Source organism: Buteo buteo, chromosome 26 (assembly GCF_964188355.1).
Source record: "Buteo buteo chromosome 26, bButBut1.hap1.1, whole genome shotgun sequence".
Lineage (NCBI taxonomy): Eukaryota > Metazoa > Chordata > Aves > Accipitriformes > Accipitridae > Buteo > Buteo buteo.
Genome location: NC_134196.1, coordinates 1,268,235 through 1,292,607, shown reverse-complemented (window position 1 = coordinate 1,292,607; position 24,373 = coordinate 1,268,235). Strand labels below are relative to the sequence as shown.

Here is a 24,373-nt window from a genome sequence, read left to right as displayed (position 1 = left end):
AGCGTGGTGCACGTGTGCTGTTGGCTCGGATGCAGGCAGGGCCAGAAGCCCAGTAGCCCAGTCCAGCAAGCACACGTCCTGGGTTGTCTGATGTGTTGTCCAGCACTGTTGTGGGTCTGGTGTGAGCAGTGAGGGGCACCTCGGGAGCCTGGGTTTGTGTAAACCAGCTCTTTGCCTCATAGGGTTTGTCACTTTTGGAGGTTTCAGAAGTGCCTCCAAAAGCAGACACCTTTGTTATGTGAGTTTTCAATCTGACATTAGCCTGCCATTAAGCAGGGAATCAGAGAGTTGCAAAAGCAGCATGAAAGGAGATGGGAGAAGGGGCCTGTCCTCCTCCCCATGGCAGAACAGGTGCCCTGGCCAGCAGCATGGCTCTAGTTAGAGCAGGGCCAGGGAAGGAGGGGGTGGAAGAGGGGGGGGTCTTGCTGCAAGGAGGGAGACTGGAGCTTGTCCTCAGACCTCTGCCCACTCACTGCTCCTGGGCACAGAAAAGCAGCCTGGCTGTGGCTGTGCCCCCACCAGCCCCTGGTGTCTGCTCTGGCTCCCTCCTCTCCCTCTTGGCTCCAGTTCCTTGAGGCTGTTCGTTTCCCGGCTGTGGGAAGAAGGTGTTTTTGACGGAGAAGGTGGTGGCCTGGGGGTGGATCGAGGGTGGGAGACAGAAGATGGGAGGAGTCACTGATCCATGCTAATAAATAAAAGGCCCATCTTCTTCAGTCCTGGGTCCAGGACACTGTGAGAGCTGCCCCCTCAGACAAGAGCTGCAGGCTGACAGGGAAGCAACGTCTTAGTGAGTATGCAGGGACTACCTTGCTTTTCCTGGACAGCTGCTCATTATTAATGCCTTGTTGGTGCTTCACAGCTGCAAAGTGTTAGGAGTGGTTGCTATGGCGTGCATAACATTGTGATTCTCCTCTCCAGCAGGAGACAGGTCAGAGGACTGCTTTTCTGATCTCCCCTTTATTTGGGGGACTGCGGAGATTTCCCTGGCATTTGCAGGCAATTCATCTTAGCTCCTCTTTCTGTATTTCTAACTAGTGGATGCTGCTAGAAAGCAGGGGTATTGGGTTCACTGTGCTGCATGGTGTTACCTCTGGGGCAGCCCACTGATGCTGGGGAGGGGAGAGGTGTGCTGGAGAAGTATGGAGTGTGGGGGGAGTAAAGGAGATGTACTTTTGCAAGGAAAAGTGTTCCCCGAAGGAGTTTTGTTGGTATAGGGCTGTGCAGCTGGCATGTTCATTCATCCCTTGGAAAATACATTGCCTCTGTGGTGAAAAATGAAAGACTTGGGTTAAAGTGGTGTTTGTGGCTCTTCTCCTGTGGTTGATGGCAAGGGATGCTCCAGGCATTCTGGGATGAGAGCCCTCTGAAATGGGAGCAGAGTCTTCCAGGGAGCAGAGTGCTCTGCACTTACTGAAGACAGATAAATAAAGAGGGTTTGGCTGGAAAGTGTGTTGGAGTTTCCCACTGCGCAGTCTCACCTTCCTTCCAAAGTACTCCCAGCATCTTCCTCTCTGTGCCCCAGTGCTTTACTGCTGTGCTTTCTCCTCCAGCCTCTCCCTCAAGCTTCCCTTTCTTGGCAGCTCCCATGGGCTCCCAGAGTGTACATGACATTCAGGAAACCTATAAAATCCACATTCAACACTAACTCCAAAACCGTGGGCTCGAAGGAATGCAAACAATCCCAGAACAGAGAAATCCTTTAAAGAGACCAGAGTGGCAGGCCACGGAGGGAAGGCAGAAAAGTCTCAGTTCTCCTCTGACCTTGGGTCTATAGCATACTTCTGGCTTTTGCCCCAGCACAACCTAGTTTTCCTCCTCATCTCAGGCTGAGTGTTGAACAGGCAGGAGGTGGATGGTCTGGGGGGCATTGATGGTGCAGGACTCAGCTGCTCTCCGCATGGCTGGGATAATGGGGAAGAAAAGCAATTCTTTCTCTTTGGTCTGAAGTTGAAGGCCCTGTTCAGTTTCTCTCCCAGAGACCACAAGTTTCAGGCAAGGCCCATGAATTTTTCATTGGAAGGGTAAGTTGTAAAGCCCAGAGTAATCTTGTTCCACTGAAGTTTTACTCCCCGTTGGGGAAGTGTTAGGCTCTGGCTAGCTGTCCCTGTAGTTCTTGGCTGTGTCACCTGCAGCGTGGTTCCCCAGTCCAGCCTCTGCAGGTGACAGCAGTGACACCACCACAGTGGCTTGGGGGGAATGGTCTGCACCCAGAGTGCACTCAGACAGCACCCTGTGAGTGAGAAATCCTGACGCCTGTGTGTACATATGGACAAAACAGGTGGTCACCACAGCTTGGATCAGACATAACTGTGGTTGCTGTTCCCTAGGCTCATCCCCAGGCAGTGTGCATGGTCCCAGCCCCAGCACTGCCATGGGGGATGGCTGGTAGGCGATGGGTACCGACCTTCCCTCCTGTCTTGCCTCTAGCAAACTACTCCCCTTTGCTTTTCACTGAGCAGGGATGGCCATCTCTGTAACTCCTTTCTTCTTTTACTCCCTCCTACTGTACCACAGAGCTGAAGAGGGGAACGCCCCATCTTTTGTCCATCGCTGCTGTCCATGACATCGGTCCCAGGCAAGCCCTTTGGGTGCTAGAAGGTGAGGTAATGCTCCCAGAGACTACTGGCCTGGGAGATTCATCCCGCCTGAAAAGCCTTCCGCTAACACCTGACTTTGGTGCAAGGACTACTAGTGCTAGACCAGAGAGGCAGCAGTCCTGGGAGATATGGTTACCTCTGCCTTCCCCAAGATGTTGTCGCTTGGGCTGGAACAGGAATGTAGGGGTAGGACCACAGTGAGGACCTGCAGAGATAGAGTTCTGGGTGCTGCTGTAATCTCGATGCAAAAATCATGATCCCTCCAGCAGAAGGGATTCTTCTAGGTTGCTGCTTGTCACTCCTGGAGCGGTAAAATAGGAGAGGGGAAGGGACAGTAGGGTTGGATTCCTCCTCTGATGACTGGCAGGCTGGGACTGAAGTGGGGGCCAGCTGGAGGGAGGGGGGTCGAGTGGGGAGGGAGTGTTTGAAGCCTCATTCTTCATGTCTCTGTTGGCAAAGTTGACAGAACAGACTGGGCTGGGTGTATCCAGACAGAGGATGGCGAGGGCAAAGAGGGCAGATCAGAGGAAAAATTAGAAAGGCAAACATTTACATTTGGGATCAGCATCCACCTCTCCCTCTGGTCCCCCGGCAGCCCCTGAAATTCCTTCCACTTGCGCAGGCCAGCTTTTCTGAGCATGGAGTGCTAGCGACATGCTTGCCTGTGAATTATGGCCCCCAGCCCTGAACTGGGAGAGGAAGGGGGCATGCCCCCTCTTTCCCGAAACCTGATTCAATCTGCTAATAGAGGATGTTTTGTAATGGCTCCATAAAAAGTGTGTACCAGCCAGCCGTTGCCTTCCCCAGGCTCTTTCATGGGCCCCCTCCTGGCTCTGTTTTCATAATAAACATTCCACTGCTGATTTTGCAGGCGGCCCAGGATCTCCAGCTGCCCTCAGTGGGAAGAAAGCGAGACACAGCGAGAGAGACAGAGTGAAAGATTCCTCCCTGCACTGGCACAATGCGCACTCTCATCATCCTTATGCTCCTGGCTGTCTTCGTGATGGCTGCTACTTGCTATGGTAGGTGACCTTTTTTACTGGGTAGAGAGATACCTCCAAACCTGCAGACATTTTTGGGTCTGTTCAGATGTTTTTTATTCAGCTTTGTGGCTTTGTGTCTTCTTTCCCCTTAACTTGATCCCTTGCCAGCTTTTCTGCCCTTGTGTCAGACCCTCCTAGTCCTGCTCCAGAGCTGGCAGCTTCAGTCATTGTGATTTGTGGTCCAGGATGCTTCAGCCCCTTCCTCTCTGTTCCAGCTCACCTCTCAGGCTGCTCCTCTTTCTGGACTGTTGTCCGGACTACAATAAGAGTTCTTATTCTTAACTCTTACTTGTTAATGGGGAGATTTCCCTTTCTCTTTTGTAATACCAGCTCCCTTTTCTTGTCAGGCACACAGTTCCATACTGTGGGAATTAAGATGCTGTATGAAACAGCAAGAGTCAAACACATCTCACTGCTAATCCATTCCCTTAGCGCACATGCAGGCTTTGAAGGTACGAGGTATCATATCCACTGTAGTGTCAGGAACATGAAGGTGAGGAATTGTGCTTGAGAATCACACACTGGAAGACCAAGCACAAGCCTTGAAGTCCTGGCTAAGATACCAGGTTGCTTCATTCTAAACTCCTGAACAGCCTGAACTCCTCATATAAGTGCTAGGTCATGCCACTGATCCCTTTCTCTTCCTTTTAAACAGGTGCCTTAAAACCTGGCTTCTCTGCTTTCTGTGTGCATTTTCTATTGATCTGTGGTGTGTGGAAGTCTGTGAATCCCATCAATACAATGTCTTATCACATGTTTTACTCTTTCTTTCCCCAGAGTCCCATGAGAGCATCGAATCCCATGAGTATCTCAGTAAGAGACTGCTTTACTATTTTCTTGAATTTCAAGTGTGCTACAGACATCTCCAAGACCATTGCCTTGTACTTGACTGTGGAGAGTAAATAGGCAGAACCACTCAGGCCAGGGAAATTTAATTTAGTGGGTGATGGAGTTGCAGGATGAATGGGAAGTGAGTTAAAAAAACCCACAACTTCACATGTTTGGGCACAAGTGCATACCAATTTGTTTTGCAAAGAGTATAATGGGAATTGGAAAACAAAGAATCATGAACTTAGATCCCTGCTGCATCCACCTAAAACAGGTTAAGTGGCACTAAAAAAGACATTGCTCAAAAAGCTCTGTGAGCACAGAAAGAGGTACTGCAGAAGCCAGTGACATGATTTGTACTTCCCCAAGGACAGGGAGAGCCTTACTTCTAGCATCTTGGAAGAAGCAGGTGGGATGTGTGGGCAGGAGGGATCCTTGGTCTGGAAGAGAGAGTTAGTGTTACAGGAGAAGCAGGAAAGGGTGGAGGGTCTCACCATGGAAGCAATAACCTGGAGAGGTTAGAGAACAGATGGTTTGAAACTAAAAAGAAATTAGACCATTAGGGAGAGGGAATTCACAAGCAGCTAGTCAGAAGCACAAAGGCACATGTGCGAGCCAATGCCAAAGACTTCCACAGACTCCTGAACTCTGCAATAGGACTGTGATGTTTCTCAAAAAGGACAGAAGGGACCTTCAGGCACCTCAGTCCAAAACTGCCACACAGACTGCTCAGTGACTGCCTAACCTTGGAGGCAGGTAGACTTATTGAGGCCCTCCCTGGTTTTACCTATAATTTCAGTATTCTGCTAATTCTGCTGAGCATGCCCAGACCTCCTGCGGTCTGCGCAGCTTGGCATCTACCTCTTGGCCAAGCTCCACTCATGCAGAGGGGCTGCGGCAGCAAAATCATGGTAGCTTTACCCCGGGTGGTTTGAATAACAGCAGAGCTAGAGCAGCATGTACACTTCGTACAGGCTGTGCAAGCCTGAGGGAGAGCCTGTGCATGAACCAGCAGGGTGGACAGCAGGGAATGTTAAAAGGTCCTGGTTTTCACTGTGTGTGGGAGGGCAGACGAGGAGGCTGTTATAAATGCGGAAGCTAGCTTTTGTTGAAACTTGGCCTTGAAGAAGTGTCTATCTAATCTGAACAACCTCTTGCCTTCTCAGATCCCTTCATCAACAGGCGCAGAGCTAATGACTTCATGCAGCCTGATGCAAGGCTAAGAGGCATCTTTCAGGAGAGGTATGTTATGGCCTCAGGACGCCGAGGGTGGGAGTGGGAGAGGTCCCTCCTTGCCATGCACAGGCTGGTACCAGGGGTGGCAGCCATGGTGACTTCTGAGAAGTCTCAGTCCCTCTCTCAATGTGAGGTGCCTGTGAAGTCCCCAACCCTGGGAGAAGCCAGAACACGGACAGCACAGAGCAAGTCCTTGGCTTTGAGGACATGTCACGTGCTGGGAGGGCTCTGCTTAATTTGTCTGAAGGAAATGCCAACAGAAGGAGAGGGCATCAGTGTGGGATGGCCAGAAAGGAAGCTCGGTTTGAGATCTTGTTCTAGTCCTCAGACCTGAGGACGCAAAACATTCCTGCTGTAGTCAGATCGCTCCCCTGGGTGCGGTGAATACAGAAGTTGGTGTGCCAAGATCTTTGTAGCTGGATGATGGAATCTGGTGATGGCCCCTTAATCCTGGTGGGGAGTTGTGGGGCAGGAAGGGGCCGTAGACAGATATTTAAGATGACAGCACTTACCCATCATCTCTCCTACTTTTGCAGGATCAGGGAGCGTCATAAGGCGGCCCGGGAACATCAGAGGGAGAACTGTGAGGACTACTACCCCTGCAAACTGTACAATTTGCAACATGGCTATGCTGCTGCTTATAGGGATGATATGGGGAGGAGGAGGACTAAGTAAAGCATGACCTGTCCCTGCCCTGGGGGCTGGAGCCCAGGGTATCCTCCCAAAAAAATGCAATGGCTCTGAAACATATTCAGTTGCTTGTGTCCTTGTATGTTATCCTGCCTGCTGCTTCTCTCCCATGTAGCGATGGATTCCTACAGTGTGTTAATTAGTGCTGAGCTGATATAGTAGAGATAAGAGAGAGTTCAGGATGTGGGTGTTTACTACACAATAAATTGCTGGTTTGATACTATCTTCTCATCAGTTACAGTATTTTGTGTGTGTGTGTGTGTGCGCGCAATTTTCCACGAAGAAGCTGAGTTTATCATAGAATCTGATGTGGGTTATGGAAAAGTCACTACCTTGCAATCACATGAGTTTGAAAGGATCTACAGTGTTTTGTTCCAGGCTGTATAAGTGGCTTCTTTTAGAGGTCACTGACAAATTTCAGTTCCCAGTGTTAAGACATCTTAAAATGGTATGCTGTTCAGAAGGCAGCGTGAGATGCACTTTTTGAAAATTAAATCTATAATCTTTCCTCAGCTGGGGAAATAAAATTCAGAAGGTGCTGTTTAATCTTAAAAACAAAGTTAGGGCAAGAGTTAGTGACAGAAAAAGCCTGTAAATGGCATCTTGTGTATCCAGCTACCCTCAGGCCTTGATGCAGGGTATTCCTGTAGAAAGGAGTGTGTGGTATAGAGTTTACTCACATTTCCTTTTGGAATCCCCTTTCATGCCCTTACTTCCACCTGGAATGATTCTGGTTAGTGCTAGAAAGCTGCAGAAACCAAAGGTGAAGAGGGGCTCCAGGTGGCACATAAACAAATCAAAGAAACCCAGTGTTTGGGGTCAAGCCCAACTTTGTTCACCTAGAACAATTTCGGTTTACTGTTCATAACTCATTTGAAACCAAGATGTGACCTGACCCCGTGCACAGGTTGCTGAGCGTTGTCACCAGCCCCAGGGCACCTCGCAGAGCCTGTCCCCAGGTCAAGAGGCAGCAGAGAATTCAGTGCTGCTCTGGGCTGGTCGGCAGCCACAGCAGCTTGGACACTCCTTGGTGTGGAGTGCGTAGGAGACGTAACATCTTATATCTCAGCTCAGCATGGCTGGTTTCAATATTCGCATCTCCAGGCTTCCACAGGCACCTGCGAATTATAGAAGTGGGAAAGATGCATGGCACGCTATCAAAGGCTATGAGGTATAAAGTATTGAATTGTTGACTAATCTGTGAAGTTAAGCCTAGAGCCGAATCTACCTGTCACATTATAAACAAGCATCTTCCTCCAAAATATGCTTCAAGGCTTTGCCAGCTTGGAAGTTGAACTTTTGGAAAGAAATATGATTTATTTATTGAAACCAATTCCGATAGGAAACTCCACCTTGACAGTCGCTAAAGTTTTGTCCAAAGGAAAAAGTCAGAGATAAATGGGTTTAAGGGAAAATAGCCATACGGATTAGGTATATTTGCACCCATGCTTGTTCTGCATGTTCCCAAGTAGGTGGATCTTATGATCACCAACCGCAGCAAAACTTTCATACCCTAAAGTCAACAAGTCTGCAGTGTCTGGGTTTGACTTGACACTGTGACATTACCAAAACAGAAGGCACAGGGCTAGTGTTGTGTGGGTCTGTGTCCAGAAATATCTCGTGATGCCAACCTCCAGTCTACCAGTATAAATAATAAATAATATCAGAGATTTGTGTGGGATTTCGTTAGTGTAAGCAATAACCAAACATGTTTAAGAGACTACGTGCTGGTTAGAAAGCTTGAGAAAAGTTAGGAAGAGAAGTAAAACTGTTTGGATTACTAGAATTGTGTATTTATATTCTTTCAAGTATTCTTTTGGAAGCATAACTTTCCTAGAATACCTATTATTTTTAGATATTTATTTATTTTTAAATTGTTGCTGTTTAAGATACTTTTGCTGGAAGTTGTTAGTATGTATATTCAGTCTTTCCTGGACTGTAGAAAAGTTAAACTTCCGCCCTGCACCCCCCCAAATGCTGAAATTTCTCTAAGCTAAAAGACAGTGTTTCTAAGGATTGGCAAAATCCCTAATGGCTCTGACTCCCTTTTAGGCTTTAATTTGTAACCCTTGGACATGTCCCCTGCATGTGGGGCTGATGAGCACTGGATGTGAGGTGGAGGAAGATGTGACCCATATGCTGTTTATGGGACATGGCTTTGGGAACTTGGATGGTGGGTTTGGGGAGTGTGGGGTTGTTGGTCGATAGGCTGTAGAAGAGCCCATGCAGGGCTCTTGACATACCAAGTATGCCACCCAAGTCCTGAAGAATAAAACACTTTTGGAGTCCAAAGGTTTATTTGATTTTTTGACAGTAGAAGCCAAACTAAAGCTTCCAAACTAGGAATATTTCCAGGAAGAAAGAAGAAAGACCCTCCCTCAAACTAACTACCAAAGTTCCCAACAGTATAAAAATCTCAGCTCTCCAAAGTGGTTTGGTGGAACTGCCTGAAGCAAAAATCTACTGTGTGTTTGCCCTATGCAAATTGATTTATAGGTTTCTTTACCTTCAGGGGAATGTGTCAGGTTGGGGGGGGGGGGTGGGAAGGGTCACCACTGAGTTCTGTCTCATTTGCTTTTTCTCACGAGAGAGCCCCATCACACGAAAAGAGCTGCTCTGCTTCAGGGTGTGCTAGTCTCTCCCCTGGCTTTCTTGCACGAAGCTGAATGACTTTCATGTTCATAATAAAACTGATTTTTTATTCCAGTTGTTTTTCTTCACCACTCCCATTCAAAACTTCATGTAAAATCTGGAAATGTCACAAGTCCTGAGATGGATGTGACAATGCCTGCCAGGAGCCAACATCTCCTGGCCCAAAGGACGGGCTTTGTTTTGGAGCTCAGACACAGGAACACAAGCCAGAGCCCCGATCTCTCCAGGCGATCACAGGATATAAACCACTGCCCAAAAGCAAGCTCTGGAGAACTTCAGTAACCTCCAGGAAAGCTCTGAGGTTAGGGAGACCAGGGCAGCCAAAGAAGACATGAGGAGTCTGCTGGCACCGCTGATGGTGACTCTGGTCCTGGCAGCTCTCTGCTCTTGTGAGAAAGGTAAGGGGACGTCTTCCCGGGACGGCTCGCGGGAGCGGTGCTCAGCCCTGCAGCTTCAGTCTGGGAGAGACGCAGAGATTCGGGAGGAGGAGGAACACCGCCGGTCATTGCACAGTGGGGATAAACTGCCTCGTGTCTTGCTGGGCACTTGCTTCCTCTGGTCAACACCCCCCCCCCCCCAATTGCACCACTGAATTGCAGCAGAGAATTCAAATATTTTAATATGTTTAAGTATTAAATCGGTTTAGCATTTAGGTGAACTGGAAAAGGTATGCTGGGTGCTCACTTTTGAGTAAGAGGGTTGAGCTGCAGGCAGATTTGTGTCGACCACAGGGAGAGGGATTTTGTGCCTGCCAGCCCTGGAGGGCTGTAGGATCACAGACAGGTACCCAGTCTAGCCTTCACCTGCAGGGGAATGTGGGATGTGGAGAACTTCTGGAGGAAAAAAAGCCTTCTATTGTTGGTTAAAAAAAAGGGAGTTGTCCCGCTGAAATAAGAGCACATCACATTTGAAGGTGATTTAGTGATGGTGACTTCATGATGAAGAGATCACGTAGTGGCAGCTCCATCATTGATGAAGAGAGAGGGAAAGGGGGGAAGATCAGAAAAACAAGTATTTTCCCTTTACAGCAGCAAAAGAGAAGCTGAGCAGGAGAGAGCTCTGTCTTTTCCTGTGTTATCTCATTCAGAGTTAAATTTCATTCAGTCCTTGGCATCAGGTATGTCATGATTCAATACTGTCAAATATGTTTTGTTTAATCAGTGTTTTCTTTCTGTCAGTCTTTTTCTTACTTTTTCACCTTGAGTATGTATCTGCTTTTTTTTGAGTCATTATTATGTTTCAGAATGCTTAATGGCCTTGGAGTAACTTCTAATTTTCCTTTTTTTTTTTTTTTTAAATCCAAGGAATACATTGCTTAAAAATAGAACTACACACAACCCTTTTCACACAAAGTTTTGTTTAAGCACGGTTGCTATTTTTTTGGTCTCTGGAGTCCTCTTTCTGCCCATAAATACACTTATGCCAAATACCTGGTGACTTGGGTGGAACTGACACTGTTGAAAAAAGTATTGTGAAAGAGTGGAAGAAAAAAAATGTGAAATAGGGCAGTGTGGGAGAGCCAAGATTAGGAGACCTTCCATTTCTCTTAGAAGACGCTTTCCTTGGGTGTGTGTAGGGAGCATTAAGGATTAAGAAATACACACAGAAATACAGTGTGTAAATTCCTCTTGGGAGGGCTGGTGAGCCAGGTACCTCAGCCCTGAGCCAGAAAGCTGAGAGGACAGAGTAGTTCCTAATTTTTGGCCCTATTTCTCTTCCCTATCAATGGGTTGTGATTTCTCCCCAGAGCTAAGGAAACCTCACTTTCCAAAGATAGGGGAGATGCTCAGCTATCTTCAGGTTCTCTCCAAATCTGGGATTTTGCTCAAATGGTCCCATAGCTCTAGCTGTCCCTGCTCTTAGCAAGGGTGGGGAGGGAGAAGGAGGAAGGTCTTCCTCCAGCTTCCACAGTGGTTATATGTTTATTGTCTTATCTAATCTGGCTCAGAAGAAGTTGAAATGAAACAAGCCCAGGCATAACGGGCGAATTCTGCTGTGGTGGTGAAGTCTGTCTAAATGGTGGGTGTTAATAAAACCCTTTTTGGGAGGAACAGACTTTCTGGGAAAGCGTGGGGAGCTGGACGCAGCCAGCGGGATTCAGTTACAGAGTGGAGCAGAGGAGGACTCAACCCAGCTCCTTTCTGTCCGTCTTCCAGATCCCAAAGACCCCTCAGGATCTCCCAGCGCTGCCAGTGAGTATATCGCAGTGACCGACGCTCAGCTCCGTTCCTCCCCATCCGCCTCCTTGCTCCCCCGTGCCACGTTCGAGGGGTGAACGCGAACCACGCTGCTCCCTTTTCGCTCCCTCGGCGCTGCAGCCCCCGAGGTGCAGGAGCCCCTGCAGCGAACGGAGGGGCTGCTTTTCACAGCCACGGGGGTCGGAGGCACCGGGGAGGTCGACCTCCCCGCGCCCGCAGCCTGGCATCGCTGCGGGCACAGCCTGCACCTCCGCAACCCTCCAGCAGCCTCCAGGTTTATTGGGAGCGGGAGGCATCTGCCCCTCTGCGAAACAGGGTGGTTTGTGTGGAGCAGCACGGCCGGTCTCCTCGCTCCTCTGAGCTGGCCTCAGAGAGATATCCGAAGCGACTGCTGCGTCCCCAGACTGTCCAGAGAGCAGAATGTGCCCCAGGGCCTCCAGGCACGGGGGGCTTTTTTGTCTGCTGAGCAGCGATTCTGACGTGCAGGATCACAGAGCAGAAAGGTTTTGGTGCCGCACGGCAACAGGACGCGACGTCCCTGCCAGATCCCACAGCCTGGAGAGCCTGAAAGCAAACGCCTGCCTTGGCTGCTCCCGAGGGCTGCAGTCCCTCCTGTCAGGTCGCCTGGGACATGGGGATTTGTACACACTTCGGGATGTCCACAGCTTTTGCAGGAAGCTGATCCTGGCAGAAATCTGTATGGAAAATGCCTTTCGTTCTCCCCTGTCTCTGCTTCTCACACCTTAAAGGATAACATTGCTGCTGAGGAGCATGAAAGCTGGTATTTCTCCAGTGAGCCAATACAAACACAGATTGGGAAAGAGAAAAAAAAAAAAAAGAGCGTTCAGGGAAAGGTGCTGATTTCTGACAGCTCATTAACTGGCAGTTTCTGTGTAGCTGGTATTTTGATCCAGACTAAACCCCAGCTTGCTAGAGAGGGGGCACCTCTCACCTGCCAAACAGAAACACAGTCACCCCGCGATGACGAGGGAAGGGCACAAACCCCACCGTCTCCCCACAGACAGCAGCCTTAGAAACTTCTTTTTCCCCAGCGGCAGTTAGCCAGTTTCCCGGCCGAAACGCATATTGGTGCGCCGCTGCCCGTGTCGCTGGTGTGCCGGCATCTGTGCCCACCTCGGCTGGTGCGGGTCTGTCCCACGGAGCGAGCCGGTGCCGAACCGTGGCCGGGGCTGGGGAGCGAAGTGTCTCTGCCTGCTGTTTGTGGGGTTCTCCGCAGCGCCCCAGTGTTTGCACAACCACAAATCCAAGGGAGCAATTAAGCAACTGCGCTGACACGGTGTGTTAGTGGAGAGCAGGGGCCGATGCTGTCATGGCAGAAAGACCTCTCGTTCTCCAAGTCCTGAACACCAGGATCTTCGCACCTCCTGGGTGTATTTCTCCCTGGGAGATGTTTACTGGCATTATTTTATACCCTTCACCTTTCATGGAACTCTGCACACGTGAGCATCAGTATTTTCATGGACCGCCTGTTGCTTATGGTTCATTAGAGGCAATTTTAAGGCCTGGTGGCCGGTATCCCACATCACCCTCCATCTAAGTCACAATATAGAAAGGAAGCCAAGAGTCTGTAGTTAGGCAGGCTGGGGAGAGAGGGTGCCATTCCCTTCATTTTCTCCTTATTCATATTTTATGCTGTCATGACTTTGCCTTCTGCACGTTTGCTGTGGACTCAGGTCATGCCATGCAATAAGGGAATGGAGCTTATGCCTGAAGAGCCCTTGCTCCATGTAGATGTGCAGGTTGGAGTGAGGAGGGAGCCCAGCTGCTGGGCTTGAGTGGACAGTGGGGTGGGGAGAGGTGAATGGGCAGTTAGGATGGTTCGTGGCAGCCATCTGCTAGTAGAGAGAGTAGACTGCCCATTTTCAGAGGCTAGACTGGTCTCTGTTTGTCACAGACCATGGCCCTGCAGCTCTAACCCGCTGTGTCCTCTCTTGGTAGGCATCAAGATTACAAAAGAAGTTGCCAATGCCTTTGTGAAGAGGCAGAAGAGATCCAGCCTGTATGAATGGTAACAACTCAGGAGTCAGGCTGAGAGCTGGACTCTGGACCTGTTCTGAAGAGGGGGTGGGAAGGCAAGAGGGCATGACGAGGCATTAATTTGTTGCACATCTATGTTATTACCTTCACCTGTTGAAGCAAAAAGGCTGTAGGAGACACTTATTGATAGACAAATAGTTCTTTTTTCATAAATATCCTTTTGAGAGCTCATAGCTGGACTCTGATATTCCTCCCAGGCAGGAAGACAGTACTAGCTGTCTGGGCTAGCCATGGGGACACCAGGAATCCAGTTGGAAGCCGCTCTAACCTGTAGGGTCATCAGAGCCAGTTTCCAGGATAATGAGCATCACAGAGCCTTGGTCACTGCCTCTGGCTCCCTAGAAAGGAAGCAGGGATGAGGATCGGTCAGAATGGCTGTTCTTTCTGAAGCTGTAGATCCTACATCCATTTGTGCAGAAATCCTAGGCACAAAGATTTGGAGAAATCCTAGCTATAAATATTTGGAGAAATTTGAGGTCATCCAAGAATGTTCTTCATATATTTCCTGGAAGAGTTTGTTAAGCCATCGTCTCACGTAGGCCTGTGCAGAAAGAATTTTTGCTCAATCCACCTTTGGACTGGAAGGGTAATATTGTTTTTTAGATAATAGAAGATTGGGATGCCCCATCTCTGGAAGAGAGGATCAGAATATTGTAGCAGAGGAACTGGGTGATGTTGAAACCTGCAGTGATTAAAACCAAGATGAAAGTCAGTAGTAGCAATTCTACTGGCTGTACTGACTACCCCCTTACAGGTGAGGCATCATAAAAGTAGCTTCTGCTATAAGCATTAATCAGGAAGGACTGAGGTAGGCAGACAGCTCAGGGTATTATTTGACTGTGAGGTAAGGTTAGTCCGGAAATATGGATGCAACAAATGGAATTAAGGGTGCTGCAGGGTATATACCATACAGAAATAAAATAACAATTAATGAGATACCAGTGGGACTTCTCCTGTAGCATTGTGTACAATCATCAGGGAAGATTAACCAAACCTGGGACAGGAACTGAGAAGGACATCCAGAGCATATAGCTGGGACTAAAAGATTTGGGCTTGCTTAGCCTGGCAAAAGAAAAGCTGAGTGGGGACAGTGTTGTGGTCAACAACAGAAGTGAAGATGATTAGAGGAAACTCCTTAAGCTAAAGCAAAGTAGTGGCTAGCAGGAGAGTGAGCAGAAACTGGGAGCAAATAAAGGTAACCAGGTAATAAATAAATAAATAATAAATAACAACAACAACAACAACAAAGGTTATTGGGTAGTTGGGGAATGAGACTGGGGACAAAACCCCCAGCACTAACTGCTTCTGTGGTCTCCTTTGATGATAAAACCTCAAGAGCAATTGTTTTAAGGTGGGTTCAGTTCCAACTTTTCCCAGCATTAATCAAGCAGTCTATGCCCACGTAAGTAGATGTTTAACTTACCATGAGAAGTCCCCTGTTAGGGCACCCTGGGGAATCACTCTTCTCAGGTTAGTGTCACGGGTGTGAAACCTCTCCAGCTGCATCAACTGAACCTGCAGAATGGCATCTCTCTCTCTGTCTCCTCCAGGTACTCTGAGCATTACAAAAATCCAATGGAGCAGATGCACGAGCGTTGTGAAAACTACCCGCCCTGTGACTATCTCTCTGACCAAATAGGATTTTCCATGGCCTACAACCATTTTTTTAGGAGATACTGAACATGGGACGGTCACTGGGTTCATTTTGCTTGGGACCACTCTGAACCCCCCAAGAGAAAGGAGGTTGTGGGTGGGAAGGAGGGAAGAAAAACATCCAGGCTGGGTCCTCCTTCCGTTGTCTCCCTAGCCAGCTGGAACACCAAGGCAATAATTATCCCACTTATTCAGCTTGCGTTAGCTTTCTTCCTTTCATAAAAAAATGTTTCTCTTCAGTCATCTTTTGTGGTATTTTGAGTTTTACTAGAAATGGTTGAGAAGAATCTGTCTTACCTCCTTCTCTTTGAATCTCCATGATGCAGTAGGTGAAAAGACTGTGATTCCTCTCAAGAAAATCAACGCATGCCTTAGAAACGTAACAGGACCTTTTGTCCTCTTGTACAAAATGCAGCAGTATTCTAGAAGGAGAATATCACAACATGTGTAAATGTGATGGATCTGATCCCGGGATGCTCACTGGGAAGAAGGCAGAACGGCTGCCTCCTGGTACAGTGACTGGGAAAGTTCAGTATTTTCAGGCAGTATAATTACCCTAAATATGTGCCAGTGTAGGATCATTTTGTAAAGACAGAATTGTGGAAATACTATTACATAGCCAGAAATCAGGTTCTGGTACACTGCTGATTATTCTGTCACAAAATTTGCCTGTATAGCAACAATCGATAAATCCCCAAAGGTGTGTTTAAGAAGTCCTTTCAGATGAGCTCTTCCATTTGTATGCTGCACTCAGTGAGTGTCTGTAAAAAGTAACTTGGAAATCTCTTGTTTTTGTTACAATTGGTTTCTGGTGAAACTGAATATACCCAAGCAGAACAAAAAAATAATCTGTTCCTCTCTGATGCTTTAGCACTGATACTTGAAAGTAAAAGTGTCTAAACAGCTCAAAAAAAAGCAAAGAAAAAAAGCAAGAAACTTCATGAAATAAACAAAACCAAAATCAGCTCAAGGATGGATTGAAGTTGGATTAGCATTTGGTTTATTCAAGGCAACTTGTATCTCTTTCATGCTTTTATATATATATATAAAAAAAGTGTGTGTATTTATATACATATCCTCTTCCCTCTGCACTACTTCATTCTGTCCTCTGCTATGAATATTATACCTTAGCAACTTTCTGCAGCGCCTCCCTTGATGTGCTCTGTCAGCTTTTCTTCCCTGAGAGGTAGATGGAGAACCCGTCTCCAAGCACAGGGACTTCTGACCTTCAGGAGACGGAGAAAGACGGAATGGATCTCTCTGGCTGCATGTAAGCTGGTGCAGCCATCCCCAGCTGCTGACTGCAATAAATACTGCTTATGTAAAGCAGGTTGGTGTGCTGCTCCTCTCTGTTCCTCTGTACAACCTCCACCTGCGGTTAGGGACGCCTAGAAGATAAAGCCTGCTTTTATGAACCTTGAAGAGCAGGATCCAGGTGCGTGAGGCTTCCGTCTCCCCTCCTGCGCCCCAGTGAGAATCCGAAGTGACCACACTGAAGCTCAGGTCGCGGTCCCAGCACACGGTGGCAGTGAGGAAGAGGAGGGCAAGGCTCTGCTGACTCACCACCTACCGAGTCCAGCAGTGCTGCGAAGGACCTTGCCCTCAAGTAAGGACACGGGTTAAGCCCAGAGCTGCCAGTGTGAGTGTGAGCATCTCTTGTTTGGCAAGCTGCTGTGGCTTTCACTGGCTATGCTGACCTTGGCCAAGGAGAAGACAGTCAATAAGTACGTCTGGTTGTCTTGGTCAAATACCTGGGACCGGTTCTCCTATTGGCATAAACTGATGGGGCTTCACTGCTCCCAGCAAAATTCTCTCTGAACGCCATCTAATAAAAATGAACAAAGGGCTCATTGAAAGCAGTGAAAGTTTTGCTGGAAAAAATACTAGAGAGATCAGTGAAATCCTAATATCTGCCATACTAACAAGTCAGGGGGTTTGTTGTTGTTGTACAGAATTGTTGGCACAAAAAGAAAATGAAGCTTCCTGTCTATATTTGCATCTTTCTGTTAGTTTTATATTTTTCTCTTCCTTTCAGTAAATATTTTTTTCAGGGAAGTTGCACACGAAGACCTCAATCATGTCATCTGCTCTGTGCTCCCAGATCTCTCTATGGGCTGAAGTCAGGACGACCTCTGGGGCTCTGAGCGCACAAGACACGTTACGAACTGAAGGCGGGAATGGAGGGACTCGATTTTCGCCTGGTTAATGCAGAGTCAAGTACCACTAAAAATCCTCTGCTGCCATCTTATGGCCATTGCATTTATTGCATTTAATACACTACGTTGCTGTTCAAGCATTTGAAAATGCAAATGCGAGCGAGTGGGCTTTCTCCCTCGTTCACTTCATCCTACAACATACACTAAGAGGCCAGAAGGGAAAAATGGGGACATAATCTGCAACTGGATTATATGCAGCTGAATTGACATTTTAGTGGGGCTGGTCATTCCGATTGTCAAGTTCCCACTGGAGCCTGTCACAGTTCAGCTCCTTTTTATCTCTACACAAACAGGAGAGGAGATGCCTTTGAATAAAGTCACAAGCCCTTCTGTGGACTCACTTTTAGAGGCTGAAGAACCACTTTCTGAAATACAGCCCAAGATGATAGAGCAATGCCAAGAAGAAGTAGATAGGCTGCATTTATCACTTTGCATCAGCCTTCATGTCATCATCTGTATCACCAGTGGCTGCAGATACTGTCAGCAGCATTAGCTGGTGCAGTGTAATAGATCCCTTTGAAAGCAACCCCGTACGGGACCTTTATGTCATCTCTCACTCTGTTTCAGCAATACTTGGCAAATGCTCTCTGCCCACAGAATCCAAGCAGCTGCACAAACATCCCTTTTCTCAGGGAATCGCACCGTGTCTGCAGGTGCCCCCACTCACCCAGCCTATCACTGGCAGGCAGTGGAAAATGGATTTCACTTCTCTGTAGTTGGAACAAGGCCCTGACACCTCGTCTCGGCTCTTTTTCCATGCAGGAGAGTTATCAGAGGCCATGGGGCTTTGCAGGTGAGTCACTCACTGCCGTTATTTGGAAGGGTGACTGGAAAGCAGCTACTAGAGAGGGGTTAGTCTCAGTATAGAATCTGTATTGACACACTCATTCTGGGTATACCCAATGTAAACAGTTCAACAACAGTGCCACTCTGCAGTGGTGGAAGGGTAGGATTGGCAGCAGATTATTAGAAACCAGAGGGAGGTAAGGAGGAGGACAGTTACGTTATCTCTGCTTCCAGATGGGATCCCAACCTACCCGGCATTTCTGTGTTGGCTTTATCAGAGCTCTGCACTTCTTTAAAAGGGCTTTTTAAGCTCTTGACCAGGGAGTGCTCTCCACCTCATCCTGACACATCACTCCTCAGGAGAGAACCACCTTAGAATTCTCCAAGCCAGGGTTTTCTTCCCTTTTCAAGAAGAACACCAGATACCTTGGAATTAAGAGAATGATCAAGGTGAAGCACATCTAACCAGTGGGAGTTGGTGCAATCAGACCCTTCCTTATGGATTGTGGGCACACTTCTACCAGTAAACTGTCTGTTTGGTTTGATCAACAACCTCTGAATTGCTGTAAGAATCTGGTGAATGTTCTTTGGTTGAAGAATTGTCAGCAGCAAAACCTGAGTGCAAATTACAAACAGCAGAATTTTCCAGTTCAAGAAAAAAGGGAAAGAAACAGATGTAAATGACCTCTACTTGAGCTCAATGTTCTTTACAGTGTCTTGGGTGGACTCTAGGATGCCAGTGCTGCTGGCCAGCCTTCTGTTGCTGATCTCCATGCAAAGGCTGGTAAGAGGGGGTAAACATTGTTCTTTATGTGAAATTGCTCATCCTACTGAGAAAATCTTTTTTTTTTTTCATTTGAAACATATTCTTTAAGGAGCTCTGGGTTCAGCTTAAACTCTTCTGCTTTCAGTTGCTCTGTTCAATTTCTTACCTGTCCTAATTCCTTTTAACTACTTGGTTGGAAATTTCCTCTTGTTTGGAGCCAGGTAGTTTCCCAGGGTGTGTTTGTGAGTACGTCTCATGGAATTGTCCCTCTCCTTTTCCAGCCAGTCTCAGTCGAGGCTCTGACAAAAGCAGTGTGTTGTTGGGTAGGACAGTGACAATATTGCTCTATTATTTGTGGCTGCCTTTTAGCTTTGTCTCAAAGAAATTATGGTATCAAGGAGAAATAAACTGCATCTCTGTATAGATTATGGGCCAGTATAACTTGAGGGGTTAATAAAGGTATCAATTTGGTTGTGCATCTAGGTTGAATATTTGAGATGATGTGAATATCTACATGTAGAATTCAACTATCAACTGACTACAGTACTTGACTAGTCTACTAGGAGATCAAAAAGCAAAAAGAACAATGTCATAACACAGAGCATTTCTTAGGTCTTATTATACAAGGTTTTTATTAATTAGAAATGCTAGAAACAGATAATTAGTGTGTGTCATGGTTTAACCCCAGCCAGCAACTAAGCCCCACACAGCCGCTCACTCGCTCCCCCCCACGGTGGGATGGGGGAGAGAATCAGAAGGGTAAAAGTGAGAAAACTCATGGGTTGAGATAAAGACAGTTTCATAGATAAAGCAAAAGCCGCGCACACAAGCAAAGCAAACCAAGGAATTCATTCCCCACTTCCCATGGGCAGGCAGGTGTTCAGCCGTGCCGAGGACAGCAGGGCTCCATCACGCCTAACGGTGACTTGGGAAGACAAATGCCATCGCTCTGAACATCTCCCCTTCCTCCTCCTTCCCCCTGGTCTATATGCTGAGCATGACGTCCTATGGTCTGGAATATCCCTTGGGTCAGTCGGGGTCAGCTGTCCCAGCTGTGTCCCCTCCTGACTCCTTGTGCCCCCCCAGCCTGCTCGCTGCTGGGGTGGGGGGAGAAGCAGAAAAGGCCTTGGCTCTGTGTAAGCACCACTCAGCAGTAACGAAAACATCCCTGAATTACCAACACTGTTTCCAGCACAAATCCAAAACACAGACCCATACCATCTACTATGAAGAAAATTAACTTTATCCAAGCCAAAACCAACACTGTGTGCCATTTCATAGATAGGGTATATTAGAGGTTATTTTCCTGTTATAGCACCCATTTGTGTAAATCCCTACTCATGTGTTTAATGATTATTTACATGACCAGCCCAGCTGGCCTCAGTAAGACAAACTGGGTGAATGAAAGTTTTGGCACAGTGCTACTGTATTGTAGTACTGAACATCATTCTCTGGAGCTGAAACACATCCAAGAGGTATGATGAGACAGGAGGAAGAAATTCACCCCTGAGATGTGTTCAGGCTGCACTGCCTCGCGCACATTGTTTTACTTATTCTTTCTCTCTTCAAAACCACTTACTAATCAGGAGCACAATATTGAAATAAATGGACGATGGGTCTGTCCTGCAGACTTTATACCCCCACCCTCTGAAGAGCAAACTCTCCTGAAGATTTTAAAGCTACTAATCCACATAAAAGAAGAACTCTGGTATCCTAGCTGGCATATGCCTGAGGTGGGGCTTGGACAATAACCTGAGGTTGCTCAGGAAGGGCTTGTTAAAGATGCCTACCTGCTGGGCTTGCTCTGCCAGTAATGACAAAGGAGCAAGAAGAGGGTAGGGAAAAACCTGGTTTGCATCCATAGAGGTACACAAAACGTTCACACGTCTGATGCTAATCTTCCTTTGCTTTTATGTTGCAGGCTGTGTCCCACCTCATGATGGATATGGCTCTGCATTCCTTTGATGACCAGTACCTGGGATGCAGAGAGCAGGTGATGGAAGAACTGGAGCGAGGAGACTATTTCCAAAAGGAAATAGCTGCTAACAAGGACTATTTGAGTCTCTGGAAGAAGGCTCAGGAAGCTTTGTTAAAAAGCCCTGTAGGTCTCCTGAGGGAGATGCGTGAGAGCCATGCCATCGTCCTCATGGCTTACACCATGAACTCTTCCCTGCACTCTCAGCTGAACTGGGCCACTTCTACGGCAGGAAGCTCTCCAGAGTACTACAGACACAACTTCAGTTTCAAATATTTTCACTTTTACCTGACGACTGCTATCCAGATAATGAAGCAATGGCAGAGCAGCAAGGAGAGCATGGGGAAACGTAAGTGCTACCGGGTGCACAGGGGTGTGAAAGACTTATATATCGAGGCCATGGTAGGTAGCAGGGTGCGATTTGGCCGTTTCACTTCCACCTCCCACCTCTGGAGCGAAGCTCGGAAGTTTGGGAATGAAACTTTGTTCACGGTGACAACTTGCCTGGGAGCAGCTGTGCAAGGCTTTTCTTACTACACGTCCGAGAAGGAAGTCCTCATTCCCCCTTACGAGATATTCCTCGTGAAAAGCTTCTTTCGGACACAGCACGGTAACCGGCTGCATCTGCATTCCGTGGGGAACTACAGCAAGTACCAGTGCCAGCTGGTGGCAGGTATTGTACACAGCCCTTCCTGCGGGGGGCGCGGAACAGTCCGGTCCCAAGCACCCCACGCTGCCCTCCCCAGCTGCACCTACATGGGGCAACACTCACGGCCAAACCTGCAGCTTCCCCGCCGTGTTTCCCTGCAAGAGGCACACGAACCAGTTTTCATCCGTTTGTCATGAAACCTGGGAGCACCCCACAGCTGACGGAAGACGAATCCCCCTGATACATAGCAGGTCTCAGGGTTCTTTGCAGCTTCCATTTATCCCATCTGCCATTGCAAGGAGCTCATAGGACACAGGCACGCGGGTCCCCAGCATTCCTACGGCAAGGGCAGATGAGATCTGAAGGCAGCTTGAATTCAGATATTTATCCTGGTGGCTTGCAAGGCTGCCACACTTCAAGCCTCAGGACAAAACTATTGCTGCTTTAGTTGTGTGTTCTCTCCTGTGGCAGAAGGGATGAAAGGTATCCTTTGGCAAAGCACACACTGTAGTGTCCTGGCTCCATAGATAACTGTTGTACTGAAGACCTCACTGAGCCTGTTCCACAGCCCTGTCCTTCTGTGGGTCCACCACCAGTACAGGACTCTTGCTCTCGTCTCTCTGAGCAATAGTGTGTCAATGCAACCTTTAAGCACAAAATAATCATTCAGGAGTGAGAGTTTGTGCCTGGACCTGAGCCAAAGTAGTAGGTAGATTTGAGGAAATGGCTCTTCAGAGCAAAGGCTGTGTTAGCAAGTGCAGGAAGTTTTAGGCAGCCAAAAGGGGTCTAAATGACTGCTCTCTTGACTTTCTTTCAGCTTCAAGAAGCAAGAACAGCGGTTCCACTGCCCTCGCCTCTGCTGTTCTTCCTAGCGTAGTTGGAGTTTTCCTGTGCTTGGCCCACAACAACTGATTCTCTGGCTGCATCTAGATATCTAGATACACTGGAACAGCGGGCAAGAAGAGTTCACAGGAAACGAGTCTCTGGAGTTCCTGTTGTTACAGAAGTTTCAATCCTCCCTTTGCTTTCAGCTGCAGCTCTCCAGCTGGGATTGGAACATTCAGCCTCATTTATCAAAACCGGCGTTCCCTGGACCCGTTCAGGTAGGAGGGCAGTTATCCACGGCCTTTCTGAAGAGCGGAGCAGTGACACCCTTCACTGTAGGCAGCTTTTCCCTTAGGCACTCAGGAAAGACACACACAGACTTTGGACTCTTTACAGATCTCTTAGTAGCTTTATTTTTAGTGAGAAAGAGTCTGTCTGTGGGATGCAAAAGGCACCATGGTGGTAAAGTTGAGCGGGTAAGTGTGCAGCCTTGCATATCTCCTTTGAGTGCAGGGTCCCAGGGGACAGTGAAGTCAGTGGCTGCTGCACGCCGGGTTGCACGCCGGTCTTTCCCTGCTGCGTGACCTCCTGCGCCAAAGCCATAGCTCTCACCTCGACCTGACTGTCAGCATCTCCCACGTGGGGGACAGAAGCATGAAGCTGCCTTGAGACATGAACTTAGCAGCAGAGGATCACAACACTTGTCAGGCCTGTCTTCAGCTTTCATGTTTGACTTCAGCATTTTTTCTGAAAAACTCAGGCAGATCCTTTGTTCATAACGGTACTCTAGTGGCTGATGAATACATGCTGGTCATTTCACACCGAAACGAAGGAGAGCCTGTGGAGCCCACTGCTGTCTTCTTGGGTGTTAGATGTGACTGAAATTCATTTATGTGCCTTTCTACTTCTCTGGTCCTCAATGTCTAGTGCTGGACATTGAATGAACATCACAAATTGGAACTGGAACTTCTGATTTAGCTATAGACTCCTTTCACTTTATGAGTTCATTTAGCAGTTCTGGAGCCTTAGATACTCAAGCCAGAACAGCTATGAAGTTCTCCCATCTCCAAAAAGTAAGTGTGGAAATGATAAGAAACATTTTCTGCCTGCAATCCCCCTTTCCAACATGCCTTGCTTGCTTCTCCACCCCCTGTCCCTCGCCCCCACACAGCAGCCCTGGGCTGAGGCTACAGCCAGAGCGGTTATCTCACTGGTCCAAGGAGACCAGGCATGGCGATTTAACTTTGCAGTGGAGTCACCAAATAATTGAACTGAAACTCACTGACACATTTCACAAATGACCCCAGCTTTCAGCCACTGCTGATCTTGGCAGGAAGCCGGAGTTCTGTACTCACCATCCCCTGTGCAAAACAGTAAGCTACAAGTAAGCTATCCGAACAAGATGTGAACATGAGGACTGCACAAGTTGCCCATCAGCTGGTTAGCCAAAAGTAAGGACAGCCAAAAGCACCTGTGTGAACTGCTGACTCTCGGAGCAACTCCATATAAGCTTGGTGCTGCAATTCCTTTGGAAATCCTGTGGCAAGGAATGCAGAATTTAGGCACATGAGAAATATTAACATTAGAAAGGTAGGCATTTCAGGAATTTGGATGTATTCAGGTTTTAGCAGATTAAATGGAGGATTTTGAGGCTCAGCCTCTTGTGTGTCAGATTTAGGCATCTGTAATGGCAGAGGCCATCCTCTAATCATCTAAAACCTAGTAACATGTTCTGTGAAACTGAACTACTGTCCCTGAAATCCTGAGACATGCTTGCCCAGGCTGCTAAATCAGATTTAATACAGAGCTATTTTACTCTTGGCTTGTTTTCTATCTATATTTCATGTTACTTTCTTGTTGCTCTTGGTTTACTAGTGATTTCAAACAATAAGTTGTCAGAACTTGATTTTGCCCCCTAAATGTTCAAAGATACTAAGCCCAGATTTCAAAAAAGATGAAAAGACCAGAAGCAGCTGCTGCAGATACCCTTGTATGTGTGTTTAAACATGCTTAAACTCTTTCCTATGTAAGAATTACAGGAATCAAGATGGATTTCTGACACATCAGCACATTTATGTCTCTTGCTGCTTATCTGTTGTCACTGGAATGCAGGCTTCAACCATTTTAACAAAGGTTTGGAATGCTTCACAAGGTGGCTTCAGCACCCTGAAAGCCTCCTCTAAGTAGTCAGCTGCTATTTT

General features: G+C 47.6%; 3 protein-coding genes across 8 annotated transcripts; all 3 read left to right on the top strand.

Moving 5' to 3' along the window:
* Nucleotides 1–647: 647 nt before the first annotated feature.
* On the top strand, nucleotides 648–6,617 carry MGP (matrix Gla protein). Of its 3 annotated transcripts, XM_075057752.1 has the most exons (6): nucleotides 723–787; nucleotides 2,515–2,598; nucleotides 3,469–3,619; nucleotides 4,418–4,453; nucleotides 5,635–5,710; nucleotides 6,241–6,617. In XM_075057752.1, the coding sequence occupies exons 3-6, from the start codon at nucleotides 3,559–3,561 to the stop codon at nucleotides 6,377–6,379; spliced, it is 312 nt and encodes a 103-aa protein (XP_074913853.1). In that variant the 5' UTR covers nucleotides 723–787; nucleotides 2,515–2,598; nucleotides 3,469–3,558; the 3' UTR covers nucleotides 6,380–6,617. The 3 variants fall into 3 exon arrangements, with proteins under 3 accessions (XP_074913852.1, XP_074913853.1, XP_074913854.1); XM_075057751.1 differs by lacking the exon at nucleotides 2,515–2,598 and having other exon boundaries at nucleotides 648–787; XM_075057753.1 differs by lacking the exon at nucleotides 723–787 and having other exon boundaries at nucleotides 2,515–2,575.
* A 2,541-nt stretch (nucleotides 6,618–9,158) lies between these two features.
* On the top strand, nucleotides 9,159–15,919 carry LOC142045023 (osteocalcin-like). 3 transcript variants are annotated; one of them, XR_012654498.1, is made up of 5 exons: nucleotides 9,159–9,444; nucleotides 11,101–11,238; nucleotides 13,204–13,273; nucleotides 13,906–14,056; nucleotides 14,853–14,989. XR_012654498.1 is itself a non-coding variant. In XM_075058131.1 (4 exons), the coding sequence occupies exons 1-4, from the start codon at nucleotides 9,378–9,380 to the stop codon at nucleotides 14,980–14,982; spliced, it is 405 nt and encodes a 134-aa protein (XP_074914232.1). In that variant the 5' UTR covers nucleotides 9,294–9,377; the 3' UTR covers nucleotides 14,983–15,919. The 3 variants fall into 3 exon arrangements, 2 of the variants coding, with proteins under 2 accessions (XP_074914232.1, XP_074914233.1); XM_075058131.1 differs by lacking the exon at nucleotides 13,906–14,056 and having other exon boundaries at nucleotides 9,294–9,444; nucleotides 14,853–15,919; XM_075058132.1 differs by lacking the exon at nucleotides 13,906–14,056 and having other exon boundaries at nucleotides 9,295–9,444; nucleotides 11,203–11,238; nucleotides 14,853–15,919.
* A 579-nt stretch (nucleotides 15,920–16,498) lies between these two features.
* On the top strand, nucleotides 16,499–22,376 carry ART4 (ADP-ribosyltransferase 4 (inactive) (Dombrock blood group)). 2 transcript variants are annotated; one of them, XM_075058128.1, is made up of 4 exons: nucleotides 16,499–16,561; nucleotides 17,057–18,741; nucleotides 20,645–21,371; nucleotides 22,165–22,376. In XM_075058128.1, the coding sequence occupies exons 2-4, from the start codon at nucleotides 18,658–18,660 to the stop codon at nucleotides 22,257–22,259; spliced, it is 906 nt and encodes a 301-aa protein (XP_074914229.1). In that variant the 5' UTR covers nucleotides 16,499–16,561; nucleotides 17,057–18,657; the 3' UTR covers nucleotides 22,260–22,376. The 2 variants fall into 2 exon arrangements, with proteins under 2 accessions (XP_074914229.1, XP_074914227.1); XM_075058126.1 differs by having other exon boundaries at nucleotides 16,549–16,561; nucleotides 16,991–18,741.
* The last annotated feature ends 1,997 nt before the right edge of the window (nucleotides 22,377–24,373 follow it).

Coding starts and splice junctions, on each gene's coding strand:
- ART4 (XM_075058128.1), top strand. CDS start 18,658: ATGTTCTTTACAGTGTCTTGGGTGGACTCTAGGATGCCAGTGCTGCTG. Junction 18,742..20,644: donor TGATCTCCATGCAAAGGCTG/GTAAGAGGGGGT, acceptor TTTATGTTGCAG/GCTGTGTCCCACCTCATGAT. Junction 21,372..22,164: donor CCAGTGCCAGCTGGTGGCAG/GTATTGTACACA, acceptor ACTTTCTTTCAG/CTTCAAGAAGCAAGAACAGC.
- MGP (XM_075057751.1), top strand. CDS start 3,559: ATGCGCACTCTCATCATCCTTATGCTCCTGGCTGTCTTCGTGATGGCT. Junction 3,620..4,417: donor GATGGCTGCTACTTGCTATG/GTAGGTGACCTT, acceptor TTCTTTCCCCAG/AGTCCCATGAGAGCATCGAA. Junction 4,454..5,634: donor CGAATCCCATGAGTATCTCA/GTAAGAGACTGC, acceptor TTGCCTTCTCAG/ATCCCTTCATCAACAGGCGC.
- LOC142045023 (XM_075058131.1), top strand. CDS start 9,378: ATGAGGAGTCTGCTGGCACCGCTGATGGTGACTCTGGTCCTGGCAGCT. Junction 11,239..13,203: donor AGGATCTCCCAGCGCTGCCA/GTGAGTATATCG, acceptor CTCTCTTGGTAG/GCATCAAGATTACAAAAGAA. Junction 13,274..14,852: donor AGATCCAGCCTGTATGAATG/GTAACAACTCAG, acceptor TGTCTCCTCCAG/GTACTCTGAGCATTACAAAA.